The sequence below is a fragment of the Myxine glutinosa genome, chromosome 7 (genome assembly GCF_964187855.1).
Source record: "Myxine glutinosa chromosome 7, kmMyxGlut1.1, whole genome shotgun sequence".
In the NCBI taxonomy this organism is placed as follows: domain Eukaryota; kingdom Metazoa; phylum Chordata; class Myxini; order Myxiniformes; family Myxinidae; genus Myxine; species Myxine glutinosa.
The window spans coordinates 77043887-77063410 of NC_136267.1; the positions used below are offsets into that span (position 1 = coordinate 77043887).

General features: G+C 45.3%; 1 protein-coding gene across 1 annotated transcript in view; it reads right to left on the minus strand.

Moving 5' to 3' along the window:
* Positions 1–19524, minus strand: part of MORF4L1 (mortality factor 4 like 1) — a 64832-nt gene that overhangs the window by 43499 nt on the left and 1809 nt on the right. Inside the window, exons 2-4 of the mRNA XM_068122567.2 lie at positions 17457–17503; positions 4365–4432; positions 4108–4194 (exon numbers count right to left, since the gene is read on the minus strand). Of these exons, the coding sequence (XP_067978668.1) occupies positions 4108–4194; positions 4365–4432; positions 17457–17503 (202 nt within the window). The remainder of the gene's footprint in view (positions 1–4107; positions 4195–4364; positions 4433–17456; positions 17504–19524) is intronic.

Sequence of the window (19524 nt, forward strand, 5' to 3'; positions counted from 1 at the left end):
AACAGCTGTTTTAAAGACCTGGAGGGACGAGTGGGATTGAAGGGAGTGAGGGAGTTTGTTCCAGAGGCGGGAGAAAAGAGGAATGAAAGAGTGAAGGTGAGCAGAGAGCCGAGATTTCGGCAGTTTAACCATCAGAGGGTTGCTGGCAGATCTTGTGCGACCTGTAGGAATATTTGGGGGACAGAGCACAGAGAGAGCTGGGGGTGCAAGGCCGGAGAGGAGTCGGTAGAAGACAGAAAGACCACCTACCTGCCTGCGGTGAGTGAGTGAAAGGCCCTCAGAGATAGCTACATCGCGGGAGATTCCAATAATTCTGAAAGCTTTGGTTTCGACAGCGTGAAGCCGAGCTAGGTGTGAGGCAGGAGCACCGGCCCATAGGGGAGAACAGTATTCCATTGAGCTGCGGATGAAAGCCTTGTATGTGGTGAGGAGCTCAGGTGTGCCGAGGAAGGACTTCGCACGATGGAGGATGCCCAGTCGGCGACTGGCTTTGGAGGCCAGCTTGGAAATGTGGTTTTCCCAAGAAAGATCATGGCAGATGGTGAGACCCAAAAGCTTGAGCGACAGAACTTCTTGGAGAGGATTGTTGAGAAAGTAGATGGGAGGGTTGTCCAGTCGATCTTTTCGGAGAGACATAGTAAGAGTGTGAGATTTGTCAGGATTGAAAGACATGTTCCACTTGTTTGACCAGTCTGTGATTTTGTCCAAGTCTTCAGAGAGTGAGGAGGCTGCAGATTGCCGATCTGAGGGCAGAGGAATGGAGCGGCAGAGAGTGGAATCATCAGCAAAGAGATAGAGAGGATTTTCCAGAGAGTCAGAGAGATCATTGAGAAAGACCAGAAAAAGCACAGGGCCCAGAACACTGCCTTGGGGAACTCCAGCCTGAACAGGAAGGGGAGTTGAGAGAAATCCATTCAGGGCCACACGTTGACTACGACCAGAGAGGAAGTCCGCAAGCCATGCATGGAGATTTCCATGGATACCATAGGAGGAGAGTTTGGTGAGCAGAGCTGGGTGCCACACCGTATCGAAGGCACGTGATATGTCGAGAGAGACAGCTCTGATTTCCTGTTTGGCATTGAGGACCTCCATCCATTGTTGAGACAGCAGAAGCAGCATGTCCAGAGTAGAGTGACCTGGTCTGAAACCAAATTGATGATCAGAGATCAAGCCGTTGGAGAAGAGGAAAGATTTCATATCCGAAGCAATGATGGATTCCATGACTTTGCTGATAATTGGGAGCAGGCTGATTGGTCTGTAGTTGCAAGTATCTGTTTTTGCACCTTTTTTGTGTAAAGCGGTAATGTTTGCTGATTTCCAGGATGCTGGCAGATGACCTTGAGCAAAAGAGAGGGTGAAAAGGACAGAGAGAGGGTGAGATAGAGCAGCAGAGCAGGATTTTAGGACCCGTGGGCTGATGCCGTCTGGTCCAGTTGCAGAATCAGAGTCGAGGCTAGACAAAAACTCCTCCACCTTGTCAGGAGAGAAGGACACAGAGTCCAGGAGCAGTTGGGATCGACTGGGAAGGGTGGGAACAGAGAGAGATGGGTTTGGGACACAAGATTTTGAGGCAAACACAGAGTTGAGGCATTCGGCTTTGTCACGTGCGATGTCAACTGTGTGGCCATTTGAGGTAAGGGAGGGGATGGAGGGGGAACAAACACCAGAAACGGATTTGACCAGACGCCACCAGGATTTGGAGGAAGGAGACAGGTTTGAGAGTTCATTCTTGAGTGTGGAGAGATAGTGCTTCCTGGCACTCCTGAGGGTAGACACACACTTGTTCCGAGCTTGGTGGAAGGAACTGAGATTGCCTTCAGTTGGATTTGCCTTCCAAGAGGCAAAGGCAAGTTGTTTCAGGGCAACTGCCTCACCACAAGATTCAGTGTACCATGGACGGGAGGAAGGGTAAGACAACTGAAGACGAGATGGGATAAATCTGTGCATGAGAGAGAGCAGTTTGCTTTGGAAGAATTCCCAGGAAGAATTGATGTCAGAGGCAATGGAGATGGGAGACCAATCCAGACGATTGATGGCTGCTTGAAGACCGTCCCAGTCGGCCTGAATGAAATGCCAGACTCGTCGACGCTGAGGAGGCTCTCTGAGAATGGCCAGAGAGATGTCCACTTTGACAAGCACATGATCAGAAGAACCGATTGGAGCAGAAGAAGAGCAGCAGACATTAGCAGGGAAGTTTGTCATAACCAAGTCTAGAAGAGAAGATACTCCATTGGCTGAGATCCGGGTCGGGAAATTGACAGATTGTGTGAATCCCAGTGAGTCACAGAAGTCCTTTGCTGAGGTGCCATGACTGGTGAGAGAGGAACCCACACCCAACCAGCTGGCATGATGACAGTTGAAGTCACCACATATGAGGAAGAGAGAGTTGGGATGAGTGGATAGAAGTTGGTCCATGTTGTCAGACAGTGAAATGTAAATGGAGTCATCACTGTTTGGAGGACGGTGCAGAACACATATGAACAAAAGGTGGGAGCGGAGAGGAAGCCGTAGCCAGAGGTACTCCTGGGGGTGAGGAGGAGAGAGGGCAGTGGAAGGAGAGTGAGGAAGAGAGTTTTTGATAAAGATAGACACCCCACCACCAGGACGAGGCTCAGGTCTATCATACCGGAGGAGGGAGTAACCAGGAAGAGATATTAAGGAATCAGAGACATCTTGAAGGAGGAAAGCCTCTGTTAAGCAGATCAAGTCTGGATTGTCAGAAGCAACCTGTATGGAGAGATCAGTCAGGTTTGAGCGAAGGCCCCGGATGTTTGAGGTCCATACCGTTAATGAAGAGAGAGGGGGAGCATCGGGTACAGGACAGGGGAGGGGAGGAGTAGGGTAAGATGAAGGATGAGAGGGGGAGGTAGGGAGAGCAGTTGATAGTGTGTCAGAGATTACAGAAGAGTTCCAAGAAAGGGAAGGATGAGGAGGATGAAAGGTTTGATGGTGAAGGGATGAGGCACAGTGAGGGGTTGTTTGAGGGGGGGGCAGAGGAAAGTAGAAGGTTGGGGGGGGGGGTGGAGGTATGAGATAGAAGGGAGACGAAGTGGGGAGGAGGCAGCTTTGAGGAGGAGGGGGGAGGAGGGAGAATTGGAGAGGAATGGTATGGGGGGAGATTTGAATGGGAGGGGTTGGGGGGGAGTTTTGAAGGGGAGGAGTGAGGGGGGAGTTTTGAAGGGGAGGAGTGAGGGGGGAGTTTAGGAGGGGAGGGGCAAGGGGGGAGTTTAGGAGTGAAGGGGCAAGGGGGGAGTTTAGGAGTGAAGGGGCAAGGGGGGAGTTTGGGAGTGTAGGGGCAAGGGGGGGATTTGGAGGGGAGGGGCAAGGGGGGAGTTTAGGAGGGGAAGGGCAAGGAGGGAGTTCAGGAGTGGAGGGGCAAGGGGGGAGTTTAGGAGTGTTTATTTTTTTTTTTTTTTTTTTTTTTTTTTTTTTTTTGTATACAAGATCGAGGCTCGTGAAAGCATACATTATGCCTGTATGATGCAGAATACAATATTTTATCAGATGATACAGCTGCTATTTATGATGCAACCCACAAGCCCTTGGGCCCTCGGCCGACGTTTTGTTATGTTGTTTGTAGCTCTAATTTTTTTTATTTTGAAACGGGAAACAGGTGCAGTAAAGACATATTGACATCACTTGCAAGGAGACATTCGCAGTGCACCTAGCGTCACCAGCCAATCGGCAGTACTTCGTGACTCGTCACACAGCCACATAAAGCATACAGCTCACACTATTGCTTTGTCTGGGCATTTATCGATGTGAAGAATGAAAGGTTTTTCTCCAAATCAAATTTTTCTTGACCATCCACTGCATGGTCCTTGACTATTCAAATGGTTCCATTTTCACCTTTGTGTGACCAGTGGTTTGGGAGGAGATGCAAAGCTGACACAAATACATTGGATCTTATTATATAGACAATGAAAAAAATTGTTTAATGACTGTACTTAAATGAAATGCCCATGCCTTCATTCTGGAATTTGTACAAAAGCATTTTTTTTGAAACACAACACATGGAGGTTAAATTAAAACAAAATAAATAAATAAATATTGATCAGCAGATTGTACTAATGTTATCTTGACCTTCATACATAGTAAATGACTCACTGGTTCAGTCTCTGTAGATCTTTTTGCTTCTGCAGGTTGGTGTCCACATATTTCAGAACTCTGCTCTCAGGCACCCACTCATCCCAACTGTAAGGAAAGAGCTTTTGCATTACAAGGACCCCGCATTATGCCTGTATGATGCAGATAACAAGCCTCGGGCCACTTTAGCAACCAACCGATCCTCACCAACCACCGCCCTTCAGTTTTACAACGAGCAGCACAATGTTACACTGTCTTACAACATGCAACATACTTACTTTTTGTTCCAGCCATTGTAATGCACAAAGTACTTGATATGCTTGTCTTTAACGAGGATTTTCACGCACTGCAAAGAGTTGGAAGAAGTTTGCTCAATGTCATGATCTCGGGAGATTAGATTGTATAACAGCTGCTTCAAACATTTCACAATTATTCTTGCAATCCTCGAGATAAAATAAACGTTCAAAGGTTACAACTTTGATTTGATGGTTACGACGTTCAAATAGGATATTTGATGTGGGGCTATCCTACAAATGATTCCAGCAATCTTCAAAAACATTTTAACTGCTTTTTTGCTCAATCTTCCCAGTAGTTCAGTTTCATAAATTTTTCAGTAATATAATTCAGAGAACTGCAGAGTTTATAAATCAAGGCCTTGCTAGATCTTATTGAGGAAATATGTTTTGAATTAAAAACTTTCTCTCTGAACGAATCCTCAAATAGTATTTGTTACTGTCTGGCATTGTGCTGATTACTTTAACAACTTACCACAATTACTCCTATACAGTCGTGGCCAAAAATAATGGCACCCTTGCACTTTTTTCAAACAACTCACAATTTTCTCCAAAAATAAGTTGAAGTTGACAAAAGTATTTGGTCTCCACAATTCTTTATTTCACTGTTAATATTACAGAACCTTTGTTTTTGATTCAGAACTTAATATATCCTTTTAAATCGTAGTCAACGTGTGGCCCTGAATGGGTTTCTCTCATCTCCTCTTCCTGTTCAGGCTGGAGTTCCCCAAGGCAGTGTTCTGGGCCCTGTGCTTTTTCTGGTCTTCATCAATGATCTCTCTGACTCTCTTGAAAATCCTCTCTATCTCTTTGCTGACGACTCCACTCTCTGCCACTCCATTCCTCATCCCTCAGATCGGCAGTCTGCAGCCTCCTCACTCTGTGCAGACCTGGACAAAATCACAGACTGGGAAAACAAGTGGAACATGTCTTTCAATCCTGACAAATCTCACACTCTTACGATGTCTCTCCGAAAAGACTGACTGGACAACCCTCCCATCCACTTTCTGAATAATCCTCTCCAAGAAGTTCTGTCACTCAAGCTTTTGGGTCTCAGTATCTGCCATGATCTTTCCTGGGAAAACCACATTTAAAATCTGGCCTCCAAAGCCAATCGCCGACTGGGCAATGGGCATCCTCCGTCGTGCGAAGTCCTTCCTTGGCACACCTGAGCTCCTCACCACATACAAGGCTTTCATCCGCAGCTCAATTGAATACTGCTCTCCGCTCTGGGCTGGTGCTCCTGCCTCACACCTAGCTCGTCTTCACGTTGTTGAAACCAAAGCGTTCAGAATCATTGGAATCTCTCGCGATGAAGCTAACTCCAAGGGCCTTTCACTCACTCACCGCAGGCAGGTTGGTGGTCTTTCCGTCTTCTACCGACTCCTCTCCGGCCTTGCCCCCACAGCTCTCTCTGGGCTCTGTCCCCCAAATATTCCTACAGGTCGCACAAGATCTGCCTGCAACCCTCTTATGATTAAACTGCCAAAATCAAGACTCTCTGCTCACCTTCACTCTTTCATTCCTCTTTTCTCCCGCCTCTGGAACAAACTCCCTCACTCCTTCATTCCTCTTTTCTCCCGCCTCTGGAACAAACTCCCTCACTCTCTTCAATCCCACTCCTCCCTCCAGGTCTTTAAAACAGCTGTTCACCACCATCTTTTATCTTCCCCCATCCAAAACCTTGATCTTTTCTACCCCCGCTAATTTCACCCCAAATCCACTTTTTTGAAATCCCAACTTCTTTCCTGGAAGTCCTTGGTGTCCTTGTGTTTTATACTTCTCCCACTCGCCCCCCCCCCCCCCCTTCGCACGCCTCCTCCCCCCAAAGGCCTCTCCCTCCCACACATCTCCCGATGTCCCTGCTCTCAGATGTTGTGTTTGTGTGCTTCCCCTTCTCTCCCCATCTTGTCTACCGCTCCCTCTTTTTATATATTTTGTTTGTCTGTTTGATTTGTTTGTGTGATAAATGTTAGCTCTTTCACGAGCCTCGATTCTGTATACAAAAAATAATAATAATAATAATAAATAAATAAATCAGAAAATATAAAGAAATGGCATTGACAAAATTATTGACACCCTAGACTTAATATTTGGTAGTACGGCCTTTGGACATCTTCCCAGAGACATGAATGAGCTTCCTCCACCTCTCTACTGGCAGTTTGGCACACTCTTCTTGTGCAAACTGCACCAGTTCTCCCAGATTTGAAGGGTGCTTTCTCCCAACTGCTGTTTTCAGATCTCTCCACAGGTGTTCAATGGGATTTAGATCTGAACTCATTGCTGGCAACTTCAGAACAGTCCAGCGTTTTGTCTTGAACCATTCCTTGGTGCTTTTTAAAGTGTGTTTGGGGTCATTGGCCTTCTGCAAGACCCATGACCTTCGACGGAGACCCAGCTTTCTGACACTAGGTTGAACATTGCACTCCAAAAAGCCTTGGTAATCTCCTGATTTCATGACGCCATGCACACATTTAAGGTACCCAGTGCCAGAAGCAGCACTGCAAAACCCAAAACATCACTGAACCTCACCCATGTTTGACTGTAGGGAAGGTATTCTTTTCTTTGAAGGCTTCATTTTGTTTTCTGTAAACATAAAGATTATTATGTGCTTTCCATACCCTGGTGTTGGGCTAGCGGCTAGGGTGCCAGCTTAGGATCCTCGGATCCTGGATTTGAATCCCGGTCGATCGCTGAATTAACGCCAGGGGGGTTGACTCAGCCTGTCATCCTTCTGAGGTCGGCAAATTGAGTACCAGTTCACTGGTAATTCCCTGTTTGTCGTAAAAAGGCGACAAAAAGGGTTGGCGGCAGGAAGGGCATCCGGCCGTAAAACATTGCTTCAAAAAGGGGACCAAAAAACAACAACAACCACGGTCCCCGAAAAAGGCCAACCCCCGCTTGCGGGGAAAAATGGCCTCTAAGGGGTTTTTTTTACCAAAAAGCTCCAAGTTGGTCTTATCTGTCCACAGAACATTCTCCCAGAAGGATTTTGGCTTGTCCAGGTGTGTTTTGGCAAACTCCTGTCAGGCTCCCTCAGCAGTGGGGTCCTCCTGGGTCTCCTACCATAGAACCCCCTTTCATTGAGTTGGTGACGGGTGCGGTGAATTTAAGCTGTCGTACCTTGTGTCTGAAGGTCAGCTTGAATCTGTTTTTACAGTTGATTGAGGTGCTTTCTCCACCATTCGAACAATCCTTCGCTGCAATCTTCAATCAGGTTTTCTCGCGGTCACATCCAGGGAGGTTAGCTGCAGTGCCATGGGCCTTAAACTTCCTGCTAACATTGCGTATGGTGGACACAGGAACATCAAGGTCTCTGGAGATGGACTTGTAGCCTTGAGATTGTTCATGCTTGGCTACAATCTTATGTTTGACCTCCTCAGACAATTCTCTGGTTTTCTATATTTTCTCCATGCTCATTGCGGTACACACATTGACACAAAACAGCAGAATGACTCCTTTTCTCTATTCAAAGTGGTTGAATGAGTGATTGTTATATTGCAGGCACCTGCAACTCACCGTAGGCGAGTTCAATTCCAAAGGAGAATCACGTGCTTGAAATCCAATTATTTTAACAACTTCTAAAAGGTGCCAATAATATTGTCCGGGCCATTTTAGGATCTCTGTGTGGAATAAGATAAGATTTCGTAATTTTTTCAGATTTTTTTTTTTTTTGTCCACTGCGGATCAAATAAATACATGTGTGGATACCAAAGAATTTTTTTATTTCAACAATTTTCTAGAAGAAATGTTGCATTATTTGAAAGAAGTGGAAGGGTGCCAATATTTTTTGCCACAACCGTATATTATTTTCTTGGTCATTTCCATGGTGTGGTATGCTAAATCCAATCTAATTGTGTGTCCAATCCCTCTCCAATCCCCAGAACTCAATCCAATGAGAACAGCACACGGTAGAGTGCATACCTCCACCAGACTGAACAGATTGTATGTATCCCACTGATAGGCCGGATCTGGATTCGGACCTGAACCAAAATCTAATCGGCTTGTTCTTGTCACCTAACCAAATTGTGCACCAAGTTTAGTCATAACTCATCCGTAAATTTTTTTAAATATCATGTTACATATCGCTTTTCGCCCAATCTCTCAATGGTGTAGAATCACTTGAAAAATTAAATAATACCCATATCCGAATCCATATTCAGATCTTCACCAAAATCGAATCGATTTGTCCTTGTCAAACGACCAACCGGTCCACCAAATTTCAGCTGAATCCGTCAATATTTTTTGAGTTATTGCGCTATATATTGGTTTTAGCCCCGTCACTCAATGGTGAAGAATCACTTCTTGTTTCACAGGCAAGACGTGTGTGCTATCCCTTAGATGGAGGTTAAACTTAGTGTCCCGTCTGCCAGCGTTAGTTGGTGGACGTTAAATCGATCACGATGTTCTTTGCGAAGAGTAGGTGAGCCGTTGCTGGCACCCTGAACAAATGACAAATTCCTGCTCTGGCCCACAGGGTGCACTACATCAGCTGCTCAGCTGTGCCCCAGCAAGGGATGCTACATGCAGCCATGTGCTGCACACAAAAGAAGAAATGTCTTTAATAGACGATCACATATTTTTGACCCCAACACTATTTTGCCATATTCTTAATATAATGGAGCCAATACGTATGCAGTATATACAGTATATACATATATAACAGGGTGGTCCAAAAACCCTGGCCACATTTTGAAGAACAATACCTGCAACAAACAACTAAGTTTATTATTGTTCTTTGGTGCAAAACAAAACACGATTACTCGTTAAACAGTCTAATCAGTCTAATATACATGAAACAAACAGACAAACAAATCAAATGTTCAAACTGCTTTCCTTCATTGTCTATGCACAGCTGTAGCCATGACGAAACACTCTGGCACACAGTTCTGCATGTTTCAGTCGTTAAGGCAGCAGTCTCATTATGGATGAATTGTTTCAAGTCTGAGGGTCGTAGGATTCCTCGCATACACTTTGTGTTTGAGGAAACCCCAAAGGAAGAAATCGCAGGGTGTTAAATCACAAGACCACGGTGGCCATTCAACCGGACCATGATGGCTAATCCATTTGTCTGTAAAGTTCAAATCAAGGGCCTAGCGTACACTGGCAGCATAATGAGCAGGCGCACCATCATGCATGGACCACATTTGGCCATCATCGAGTGGAAATACATGCTAATCCAACATTAGAAGTTAATTTGCAGCATTCACATTTTCTTTGAAAAATATTGGTCCAACAGAAGAAATGAAGAAATGCAGAAGAAATGCCTGCCCAGACGGACACACTAGCTTGATACTGGACTTGTGCTCAACAGTAAATCGTGGGTTGTCCACTGCTCATATCACACTGTTATGACGATTCACAGAACCAGATAAAGTAAACTTGGATTCATCTGACGACAAGATCCTGTTCTGCAAATCATTGTCCATATTCATTAACCCAAGCAATGTCTCACCTGCCTTAACGCGCCTGTCAAAATCACCGGCACATAGTTGGTGAATTACTCTGGGTATGTATGGTTTCCCATTAAGGTCTTTTAGTATTCTTCGAATCGATCAATTATCGGCTTATGTTGGTGACGTTTGATTAACGACGAGTTGATAATGGTGTGTTACTGTCGAGTTGTTGTTGAATGACCGCTCTGCTTTCCTCAGTTCGAACAGTACGAAGCCTACCTGGTGACTGTTTTGGAAGAATGCTGCCGGTTTCATCAAACTGCTTGTTTATTCTACCGATGGTTCTTCTGTCAATTGCGTCGGTGCCACATTCTTTGACAAGTTGTCTGTGAACTTCAGCCAAATTTCAAGATGCAGAATACAAGCGTAAAGCGCGAATTTTCTGTCTCACAATATCCTCTGTCATATTAGGGCGTCAAATTCACAATGAACTAAACTAATGCAAAGACAAACGCGTGAAGCACAGTGAGCAAAGCTCACCCCGATCCATATCACGTGATGCACCTCACCCTGTTGCATATCACGTGATGCCTGGGCGTGTTGAAGCGGTCACATCCATTTACGAGTAATCATGTCTTTCACCAAAGAACAATAATAAACTTAGTTGTTTGTTGCAGGTATCGTTCATCAAAATGTGCCCAGGGTTTCTGGACCACCCTGTGTGTACACGCGCACACACGCGCGCACACACACGCACACACACACACACACACACACACACACGCACACACACACACACACACACACACACACACACACACACACACACACACACACACACACACACACACACACACACACACACACACACACACACACACACACACACACACACACACACACACAACCAGGTGTTCAGGGGTTACCACAAAGGGCTTCCTCAGACCCGTTCCCTGACCTCCGGACCTGAGACCACCAGACAAGGATAACTCCGCGGTCGGGCAGATTGCTCCTCAACCATGGATGCTGATGGAAACTACCAAACTGAGCAGGGTTCTCGCTCCTTTATTAACGAGTTACCTTACAGGTGGTTTGGCCATCCCAATTGGGGCCTGTACCCTCAACGCACACCTGTCTACTTATTACAGCCGAGTGAAACCGTGGGTTGTACATTGGCTAAACCAGCAGAGCCAAACAGTGGGGCAGAACTTTCTGTCTATCTAGTCTTGCACATTAAGTTGGACCAAAGAAGGACAGGATGAAAGCAAGCAGGTTGGAAACGTTCAACAGTTCAAAAACAAGTGTCCAATGGTCCAGCTTAATGTTTAACAGTTCAATGCATTTTTTCCAAAGCACAACAAAGCAATATTTATTCAAGACGCATTTACAATCACAAGCAAAATATCACAATTAAAGGTACAAAAGTAAGGAAAAGATCCTTAACGCTGACGGAGCCCACTTACATATTGTTATCTATGACTAAACGCAAGACATGGCACCCTCAATCATCCGGGAGAGAAGATTTAGAAAGACGAGTATATTAGAGGCAGAGCGTGGGTACGGATCCTGGTTCACCTTACACAGACAGGTGAGATTGCATGAATCCCAAGTGCAGGACAGGAATGGTTGCAGCTCTCGTGGTCCAAATAGACAATTCAGGGGTTCTGGCAGCCCCTCACAGCTTCACAGCACACCATGCAGGTTTGGTGCAGACTCATGGTATGCCAGCGCCCCCTTGGTGGGTCTCGCGGTCTGAACAGGCAGATATCAGCACGCACAGTCTTGGCCAAAGGACTTGTGGTAAGGAGAGCTTGGCGGACGAGAGCGCTTGATGGACGAGAGCGAGACGATTCAAGACCTCCAGGCAGACAAGACAAGTGTAGAGTCCAGAGCAGTCAAGACCTCCCGGGATACGACACGAGGAGAGTGGCGAGTTGAGCGCTGTCAAGACCTCCCAGCAGACAAGACGATTGGAGGGTCAAGCGTCAAATCGCTTGCCGATCTGGCCTTTTATAACCGCCGAGAAGGGGTGAGGTTATGGCTCCTGTCATTGCTCGTCTCCCCGGCCATGTCACTTCTCATTGGCCTCTGCCTGGCCATAGCGGCGGAAGGTTGGTATTGCAACCAAACCACACCCACTGGCGAGCAGCTGTTGTCGTCTCCAACAGTAGTAACCTTGAACACGTAGGAACTGCCTTGCACGATGAAGATAAATGTAGCGCTAATGATCGCCTCTAATGTGTTTAATGCGGGAGTTTTGCTGGAAAGAAAGGAAATAAATCTATTTATTTTCACGATGATTTGTACACGCTGAAGGGCCCATTGTATGGAGTTAACAGGGTAGTTTGAGACGTAACTCATTCGGTGGTGAAAGGGTAATTGTTTCGGATGTCGAATGAAAAAGGGGGGAGGTTTCAGGGGATGGTGTAAAGTAGAGGTTGGGAGGCAAAAGGATAAGGGGTTTGAAAGGTGAAGAGGGATAGATCTTGAGGGGTCACGGTTTGGAAGCGAAAGGGTGAGAGACCAGCGATATATGGGTAGATGGAGGTGTTAAAGGATCGAAAGATCGATTGTTGGACTAAAAGTTGGAAAATCGGGGGAGATTACACGGGGAATGAAGCATGCTAATCTCAACGAATTTCCCTCCCCAATACCTCGAGACAACAGGCGAGAAATCTATTCCACACACAAATTAGAGACATCTAATTCGGGAAATATTGTGCGTCTCTGAATGCTAGGGGTGCATTTCCATGGCCGCAACACCATGTACGATGAAAACTTCAAAACTGATCACTTGGCATTTTACATGACAAAAACATTACAGTATGGTCCAGCAAGGCCAAATATGGTTTCAGTATATCCCCATGTTTTCAAGTGTACAATGTGTTCCAGAAGAAGCATTACTTTTCTTAAATATCACCACGTTAAATTACCCAACGAAGGTGAGCCGATAATACAACTAACTACTCTACTACATCTATAATGGCTCCAATTATTCGAAACTTATTGTGGGGTTATCTGGGGAACGTTTTTGGCCCTCGCCTTTCATGAACCGACTGGCCAGGCCTGACTTTCGACTGAAGGTGACATCATTTATTCATGGTACCAAAGAAAACTCACATACTCTTCGCAAAGGACATCGTTGGATCTTTAACCTCCACCAACTAATGCTAGTAGATGGCATTACCACCAAAACAATGGATCACCCAGTTTAAAATGACTCTCATGACTCCACTCTCTGCCGCTCCATTCCTCTTCCCTCAGATCGGCAGTCTGCAGCCTCCTCACTCTCTGAAGACCTGGACAAAATCACAGACTGGTCAAACAAGTGGAACATGTCTTTCAATCCTGACAAATCTCACACTCTTACTATGTCTCTCCGAAAAGATCGACTGGACAACCCTCCCATCTACTTTCTCAACAATCCTCTCCAAGAAGATCTGTCGCTCAAGCTTTTGGGTCTCACGATCTGCCATGATCTTTCTTGGGAAAACCACATTTCCAAGCTGGCCTCCAAAGCCAGTCGCCGACTGGGCATCCTCCGTCGTGCGAAGTCCTTCCTAGGCACACCTGAGCTCCTCACCACATACAAGGCTTTCATCCGCAGCTCAATGGAATACTGTTCTCCCCTATGGGCCGGTGCTCCTGCCTCACACCTAGCTCGGCTTCACGCTGTTGAAACCAAAGCTTTCAGAATCATTGGAATCTCCCGCGATGAAGCTATCTCTGAGGGCCTTTCACTCACTCACCGCAGGCAGGTAGGTGGTCTTTCTGTCTTCTACCGACTCCTCTCCGGCCTTGCTCCCGCAGCTCTCTCTGTGCTCCGTCCCCCAAATATTCCTACAGGTCGCACAAGATCTGCCAGCAACCCTCTGATGGTTAAACTGCCGAAATCTCGGCTCTCTGCTCACCTTCACTCTTTCATTCCACTTTTCTCCCGCCTCTGGGACAAACTCCCACACTCCCTTCAATCCCACTCCTCCCTCCAGGTCTTTAAAACAGCTGTTCACCACCATCTCTTATCTTCCCCCATCCAAAACCTTTGATCTTTTCTACCCCCACTAATTCATCCCAGATCCACCTTGTTTGAAATTCCAACTTCTTTCCTGGAAGTCCTGGCAGTGTCCATATGTTCTATACCTCTACCACCCCCCCCCCCCCTTCCCATGCCTCCCGCCCTAAAGCCCTCTCCCTCCCACAGATCTCTCAATGTCTCCATGTCTCTCGGTCCCTGCTCTCAAATGTTGTGTTTGTGTCCTTCCCCCTTTCTCCCCATCTTGTCTACCGCTCCCGATGTTATATGTTTTATGTGTCGGTTTGTCTTTCTGTGTGATTAATGTTCGCTCTTTCACGAGCCTCGATCTTGTATACAACAACAACAAAAAAAGAAAAAAAACGAGAAAAAAAACGTCCATCTGAGGGGACGGTACACACAATAATGAATAGTGGTGCATGCAAGACAAGGGTGATATTTTAAAGCCAGGCAAAGATCCAAAAACATGCTAGACAGGTCAGAGGTGAGTGTGCGTTCCTCTCGTCTGTCTTGCCAGTTGCCAGCCCATATCAACTGCTACTTTTTTTCTTCTTTTTTTTTAACACAAGGAGCTGGTACTCTGGGTCACCAACCTTTTGGGTGTCATGAGGAATCGATCTGTGTAATATGAAAACTAAATCTTAAACAGTTTTTGAACTATCACGTACACAAGCCTAGTAACTGAGATGGTTGCCATGGCAACATATTTCACCCAATCAGAGCTGCTATCTAATCAGGTTGAGATAATGTCATGAGGAATAGATATCTGCAAAAAACCACCTTAAGAGGTGGTTTTTTTGCAGATATCTATTCCTCATGACATTATCTCAACCTGATTAGATAGCAGCTCTGATTGGGTGAAATATGTTGCCATGGCAACCATCTCAGTTACTAGGCTTGTGTACGTGATAGTTCAAAAACTGTTTAAGATTTAGTTTTCATATTACACAGATCGATTCCTCATGACACCCAAAAGGTTGGTGACCCAGAGTACCAGCTCCTTGTGTTAAAAAAAAAAAAGAATAACTAATAATATAAATACTACCTATAATACTACCTATACTACCTATACTATACTATAATACTACCTATACTATACCTATACTACCTATATACTACCTATACTACTACCTATACTACCTATACTACCTATACTACCTATACTATACTAGAAGATAATCTATCTATAATTCCAGTAATGTGTGTGTGTGTGTGTGTGTGTGTGTGTGTGTGTGTGTCTGTGTGTCTGTGTGTCTGTGTGTCTGTGTGTGTGTTTGTTTGTTTGTCTGTGACCGCTGTTTCTCGACAACCACGGGTCCGATATACTTGCAACTTGCCAGGTATATTGCTGGGGACCCGAGGATGTGCCTTTTCAAGGTTTGAAATTAATCGGACAAGTAGTTACCGAGCTATGTCCAAAAAACGATTCAACCAATCAGAGAGCAGCGAGCTATCACGTGTGCCGAACGTGGCGAACAGACTCTGCCTCGGACGGCACATTTGAGAGCGTATTCATTTATTTCACAACTATGTTGGCGCTATGTTGGCGTTAAACTATGTTTTTAAACTAATAAAAACTAATTTGCGATTCTTTCGCTTTCCTGCGCATTTGTGCACGCTATGGCGATTTCTTTACCAAACTCCGCAAGCCGTTCGCTTTGGACCAAACCATTTCATGTAAATAGAGGGGGGGGGATTGTCACCGTACTCGCAAGCCGTTCGCTTTGGACCAAACCATTTCATGTAAATAGAGGGGGGGGATATAATTTTAGATATAGATATAGTACGGGCATGCCCTAGTACTAGAAATACTAGAAAGAAAATAATAATAATAATAAAGAATAAAGAAAAGAAAAGAAAAAGAATAATAAAAAGAATAAATAATAAAAGGAATAGATATCTGCAACATGAAAGCTAAATGGTGAATGGTTTTTGAAATAACGTGTACACAAAAGTACATGGACAAAAGATCGGTTGGTCGGTCGGACGAAGCTCATTTAAATCTCCCCCGTCTCCGAACTTGTCAGACGGACAGGGAACAAAAATCACATCCCCAACCAATGCTCGTAGAACAACGATACGACAAAGGGAAAGTCAACCAACTAAAAATGTGAAGGGAGCGTTTCATTGTTTGGTTCTCGATCCAAATTATCTGCCACTCACGTTCCATAAACTCTTAATATCGAAATTAAAACAAAATACTGTTGCGGATATGAGGATTGCATTTTTTTGATTGTGTTGTATTATATTGGAAATGGTGATGAACATTGTTGGATATGGCCCCTCCTGCCTCCAGAGTTGTGTAAAGGTAAAAAGGGCGTCTCGGTAGTTAATTCCATGAAACACCACATTGAAGGACCCGATAAAACCCTTGTTCAGTAGCTTATATCTTATTATGTGTTTTAGGGTAAGGCCTTGTCTTCCATTAAAATAATACTCCATTGCACCGAATCAATTAAGAATAGCTCCCCTTCAATCATTCCATTTCCCAGCCAAACTCTCCATCTGTGGGTAAAGCAGTTCACAAGCGTGGGGTGCACGCCCTCTCATTTCGCTGCTATAGTGAATATGTGCTCCGTGCTCTGTTTGAACAGGAGGGGCGGGGGCGCCAGGGAGAGGCAAGCCCAGGGCGCGCCACGAAGGGTGGGGCTGTTCAGCCCCATGCCCAAATAAGGAAACAAGCCCGTGACTCGCCACGAGGGGCGTGCCGTCGGCGCCATGCCCAAATAAGGAGACAAGCCCGTGGGATTACCATACAAGGTCACGAAACAGAGCACGGGGGGGGAGGGCGGTACCGAAACCGAAGAGGGCGTGACAGACCTGCGCTGAAGGTATGAGAGAAGGGTGCGACGATCGCTGGGACAAGCTACACGAGGGATACGGCAGATGAGTCCAGGTGCGTAAGAGGGTCGGCAGTCCACCGGGAGAGAGTTCAGAGTTGCACCGGAGTTGCGTGAGAGATACGAAAAGCCTTTGACAAAGTGTCGCTTCAACCAGCCCCGTTTCAACCAGCCGCGTGAAGCCCTGACGGCGTGCACTGTAAAGCCGAATACAAGGAGCTGCCGGCGTGCGCTGTAAAGCCGAATACAAGGAGCTGCCGGCGTGCGCTGTAAAGCCGAATACAAGGAGCTGCCGGCGTGCGCTGTAAAGCCGAATACAAGGAGCTGCCGGCTCCTCGCCTCCCGCCCGGAGTGGACCTGCTCGCTGTGCCCTGTGATTCCACCTGCTCATCCCTCCAAACGATTCCTACCCTTCCATCCATTTGCGTACGTGAGTTTGTTCTGTTCGTGCTGTCCTGGGTAGTAAACTAAGTCAGTATAAGCTAGTAATTTGCACTGTGTTACCTGCTTTTTCATGTCCGCTGTAAATACCCGTGACTGCTCTTTTTGCTTATGTGTGCGTAAATAATAATAAACCCCGTTACTCTTCTGTACGTCTTCTTCTCCTTCCTCTTTGCATTCGTCGTCTTAGTCTTTTCCCCATTGAATATCTGTGGCGCGATACGGCCAACGTTTGGGTGAATCGGGTTTAGTCGGGGAACAACTGTTCGGCCGCGGTGCCTTCGCTCGGCAAACAACATCCTTATCCGCGGACCGTAACAATACAGTACATGAATGGAAAGGGGCAGTGTGTTGCCATTATTCTTACCTTAGCTTCATAGAGTAATGGTCCGTGGAAACATAGAACTCTTTCTCCTGCAGAACAACATGGCAAAGTGTGGCTCATTAAAAGGAATGATCTTTTTCAGCATGGTCCTAATTAAGTAGAGGGTGAAGTTGGCAAGCAAGTATATCACAAAAAGCTACAAGCAGCGGAGGAGACTTATTACCACACGTGCACAAAGCGAAACGTGGACTTAAGGAATTGGTGTACTTTGTCTTTCCTTGTCTCCATATGTCAGCCGATGATTGAGGAACTACTTTATATCAATTGAATATTATATTTTGAACACAAATTGGAACACGGACCTGAAGTTTAACAGTACTTTGGTCGCATGATTTTACAAATTGTACGGAATGTCGTCCTGATTGCACATGTGCACAGAGGATTAAGGTTTTAGTCTGCCTGCCTGTCAAACAAAATTGAAAATCATTCCAACGGGAAAGTTTCTGTTTTGGGGATGTCATAAAGGACCCAAACAACAGGCACAGAGAACTAATGTAGCACGTTAAATAGGGTGCAATGTAGAACACAAATTGCCTGGTTGGCACTTTCAAAAATCTCCAGTTTTGCAGTGCTTGGGCAAAACATTACACCATCTCGTCCAATCAAATTTGCTGCTTGCACTCTCAGTGTTAGAAAAAATAAAGATTCAAACAAAATGGCAGCTCATGGGAAATATAGATCGTGCTCAGAAACGCAACAAGAGTTCAAAAGACACCTCCCATGTCGTTTTTCTCTAGACTGTGTGGGGGTATGGTGTTCTATTTTCTCTCCATTTTATATTTCTAGGCTTTCAAACTGTAATCCTATTGTTCTTGCTGGGATGATTATTTTCTTTTTTCCACCAAATTTCGTCATTCCCATTTCTAGGACAGCGCTACACAGGGTTCTTCAAAGTTATAAGATATCATGCTCACCCGACAACAAATCCGATTCGTCCAAATGCTTGTTGGCCATCTTCTATCGGTTTTTATTTTGGAATAAATTAAAATGATTTATTTGCAGAACCATTGAACCAATATTTTCGAAACCTCAGATTCATCCCAGAAAATAAAAAGAGTTTTGTTCAATGTTAGAAATTGTAGTTTTGCCAGTTTGAAAAATGCTATATTTGAAGGTGTCTCATGATTGTTCCTTCTTTCAACTCTGTGTCACCGCTTGGAATCCTCAATTGATTCTAGCTACTCGAGTTTATATAGCTTTGCTCTTGGGCAGGTAGATCTTTGCTATTTGTCCATCTGGCTGACAGCTGGCAATGTTTTGTAGATCTGAGGATGTGATTTTGTATCGTTAAATGAAGCCATTTTGTGAAAATATTCATCAATGCCACATTCAAAAAAAATAAAAGAAGTTCACAGATATTATCAAGGCAGGTTTTAACAAGACAACCAGGTCTAAAATACAAAAAAAATGCCAAATTAAATTATCATCAATGCACCACATTCTTGACAGAGCGTCGGTGCAAGGGTTGGCGTAGCTTTGTAGTCGTCGGTATAAGAAATTTGTAGTCTGTTCAGGGCGTCGGCAATAACTCGCCTACTCTTCGCGAAAGACACTGACTGTGGGATCTTTATGGTCCATTAAATACGCAGTGCTGGTAGATGTGTCCTCCGGCCTAACGTCCTTCCAGTGGACGGCACACACGTGAATGTATCAATCTGCACGCAAAACACCAGGGAGACAGTTTATAGCATAATCAGCATTCAAAATTGGGCTTGGCAGTTCAAAAGCAAGTAAGCATATCTCCAAGCTAACCTGCCGGCCTCTTAACACTAAATAGATGTGATTAAAATATTTGCCGATGCACCACCAATCGTTTTGCCAACCACCTTTTAAAAATCCCACTCTTCACTGGAAGGCTTCAGATAACCCCGCTACCTCCCCTCTCCCCATAAACCCTACCTGTGACCTTTTCTACCACTGTTGACTTTACACCACACAACCATCTTTTCTTGTGCTTCTTCCCCCTCCTCTCGCTCTCAGTCTGTCTCTCTTTTCCTGGTCATTCATTCCTCTGCTTGTTGTGTCAAATTGTGGCACCACCGCAGGTCAG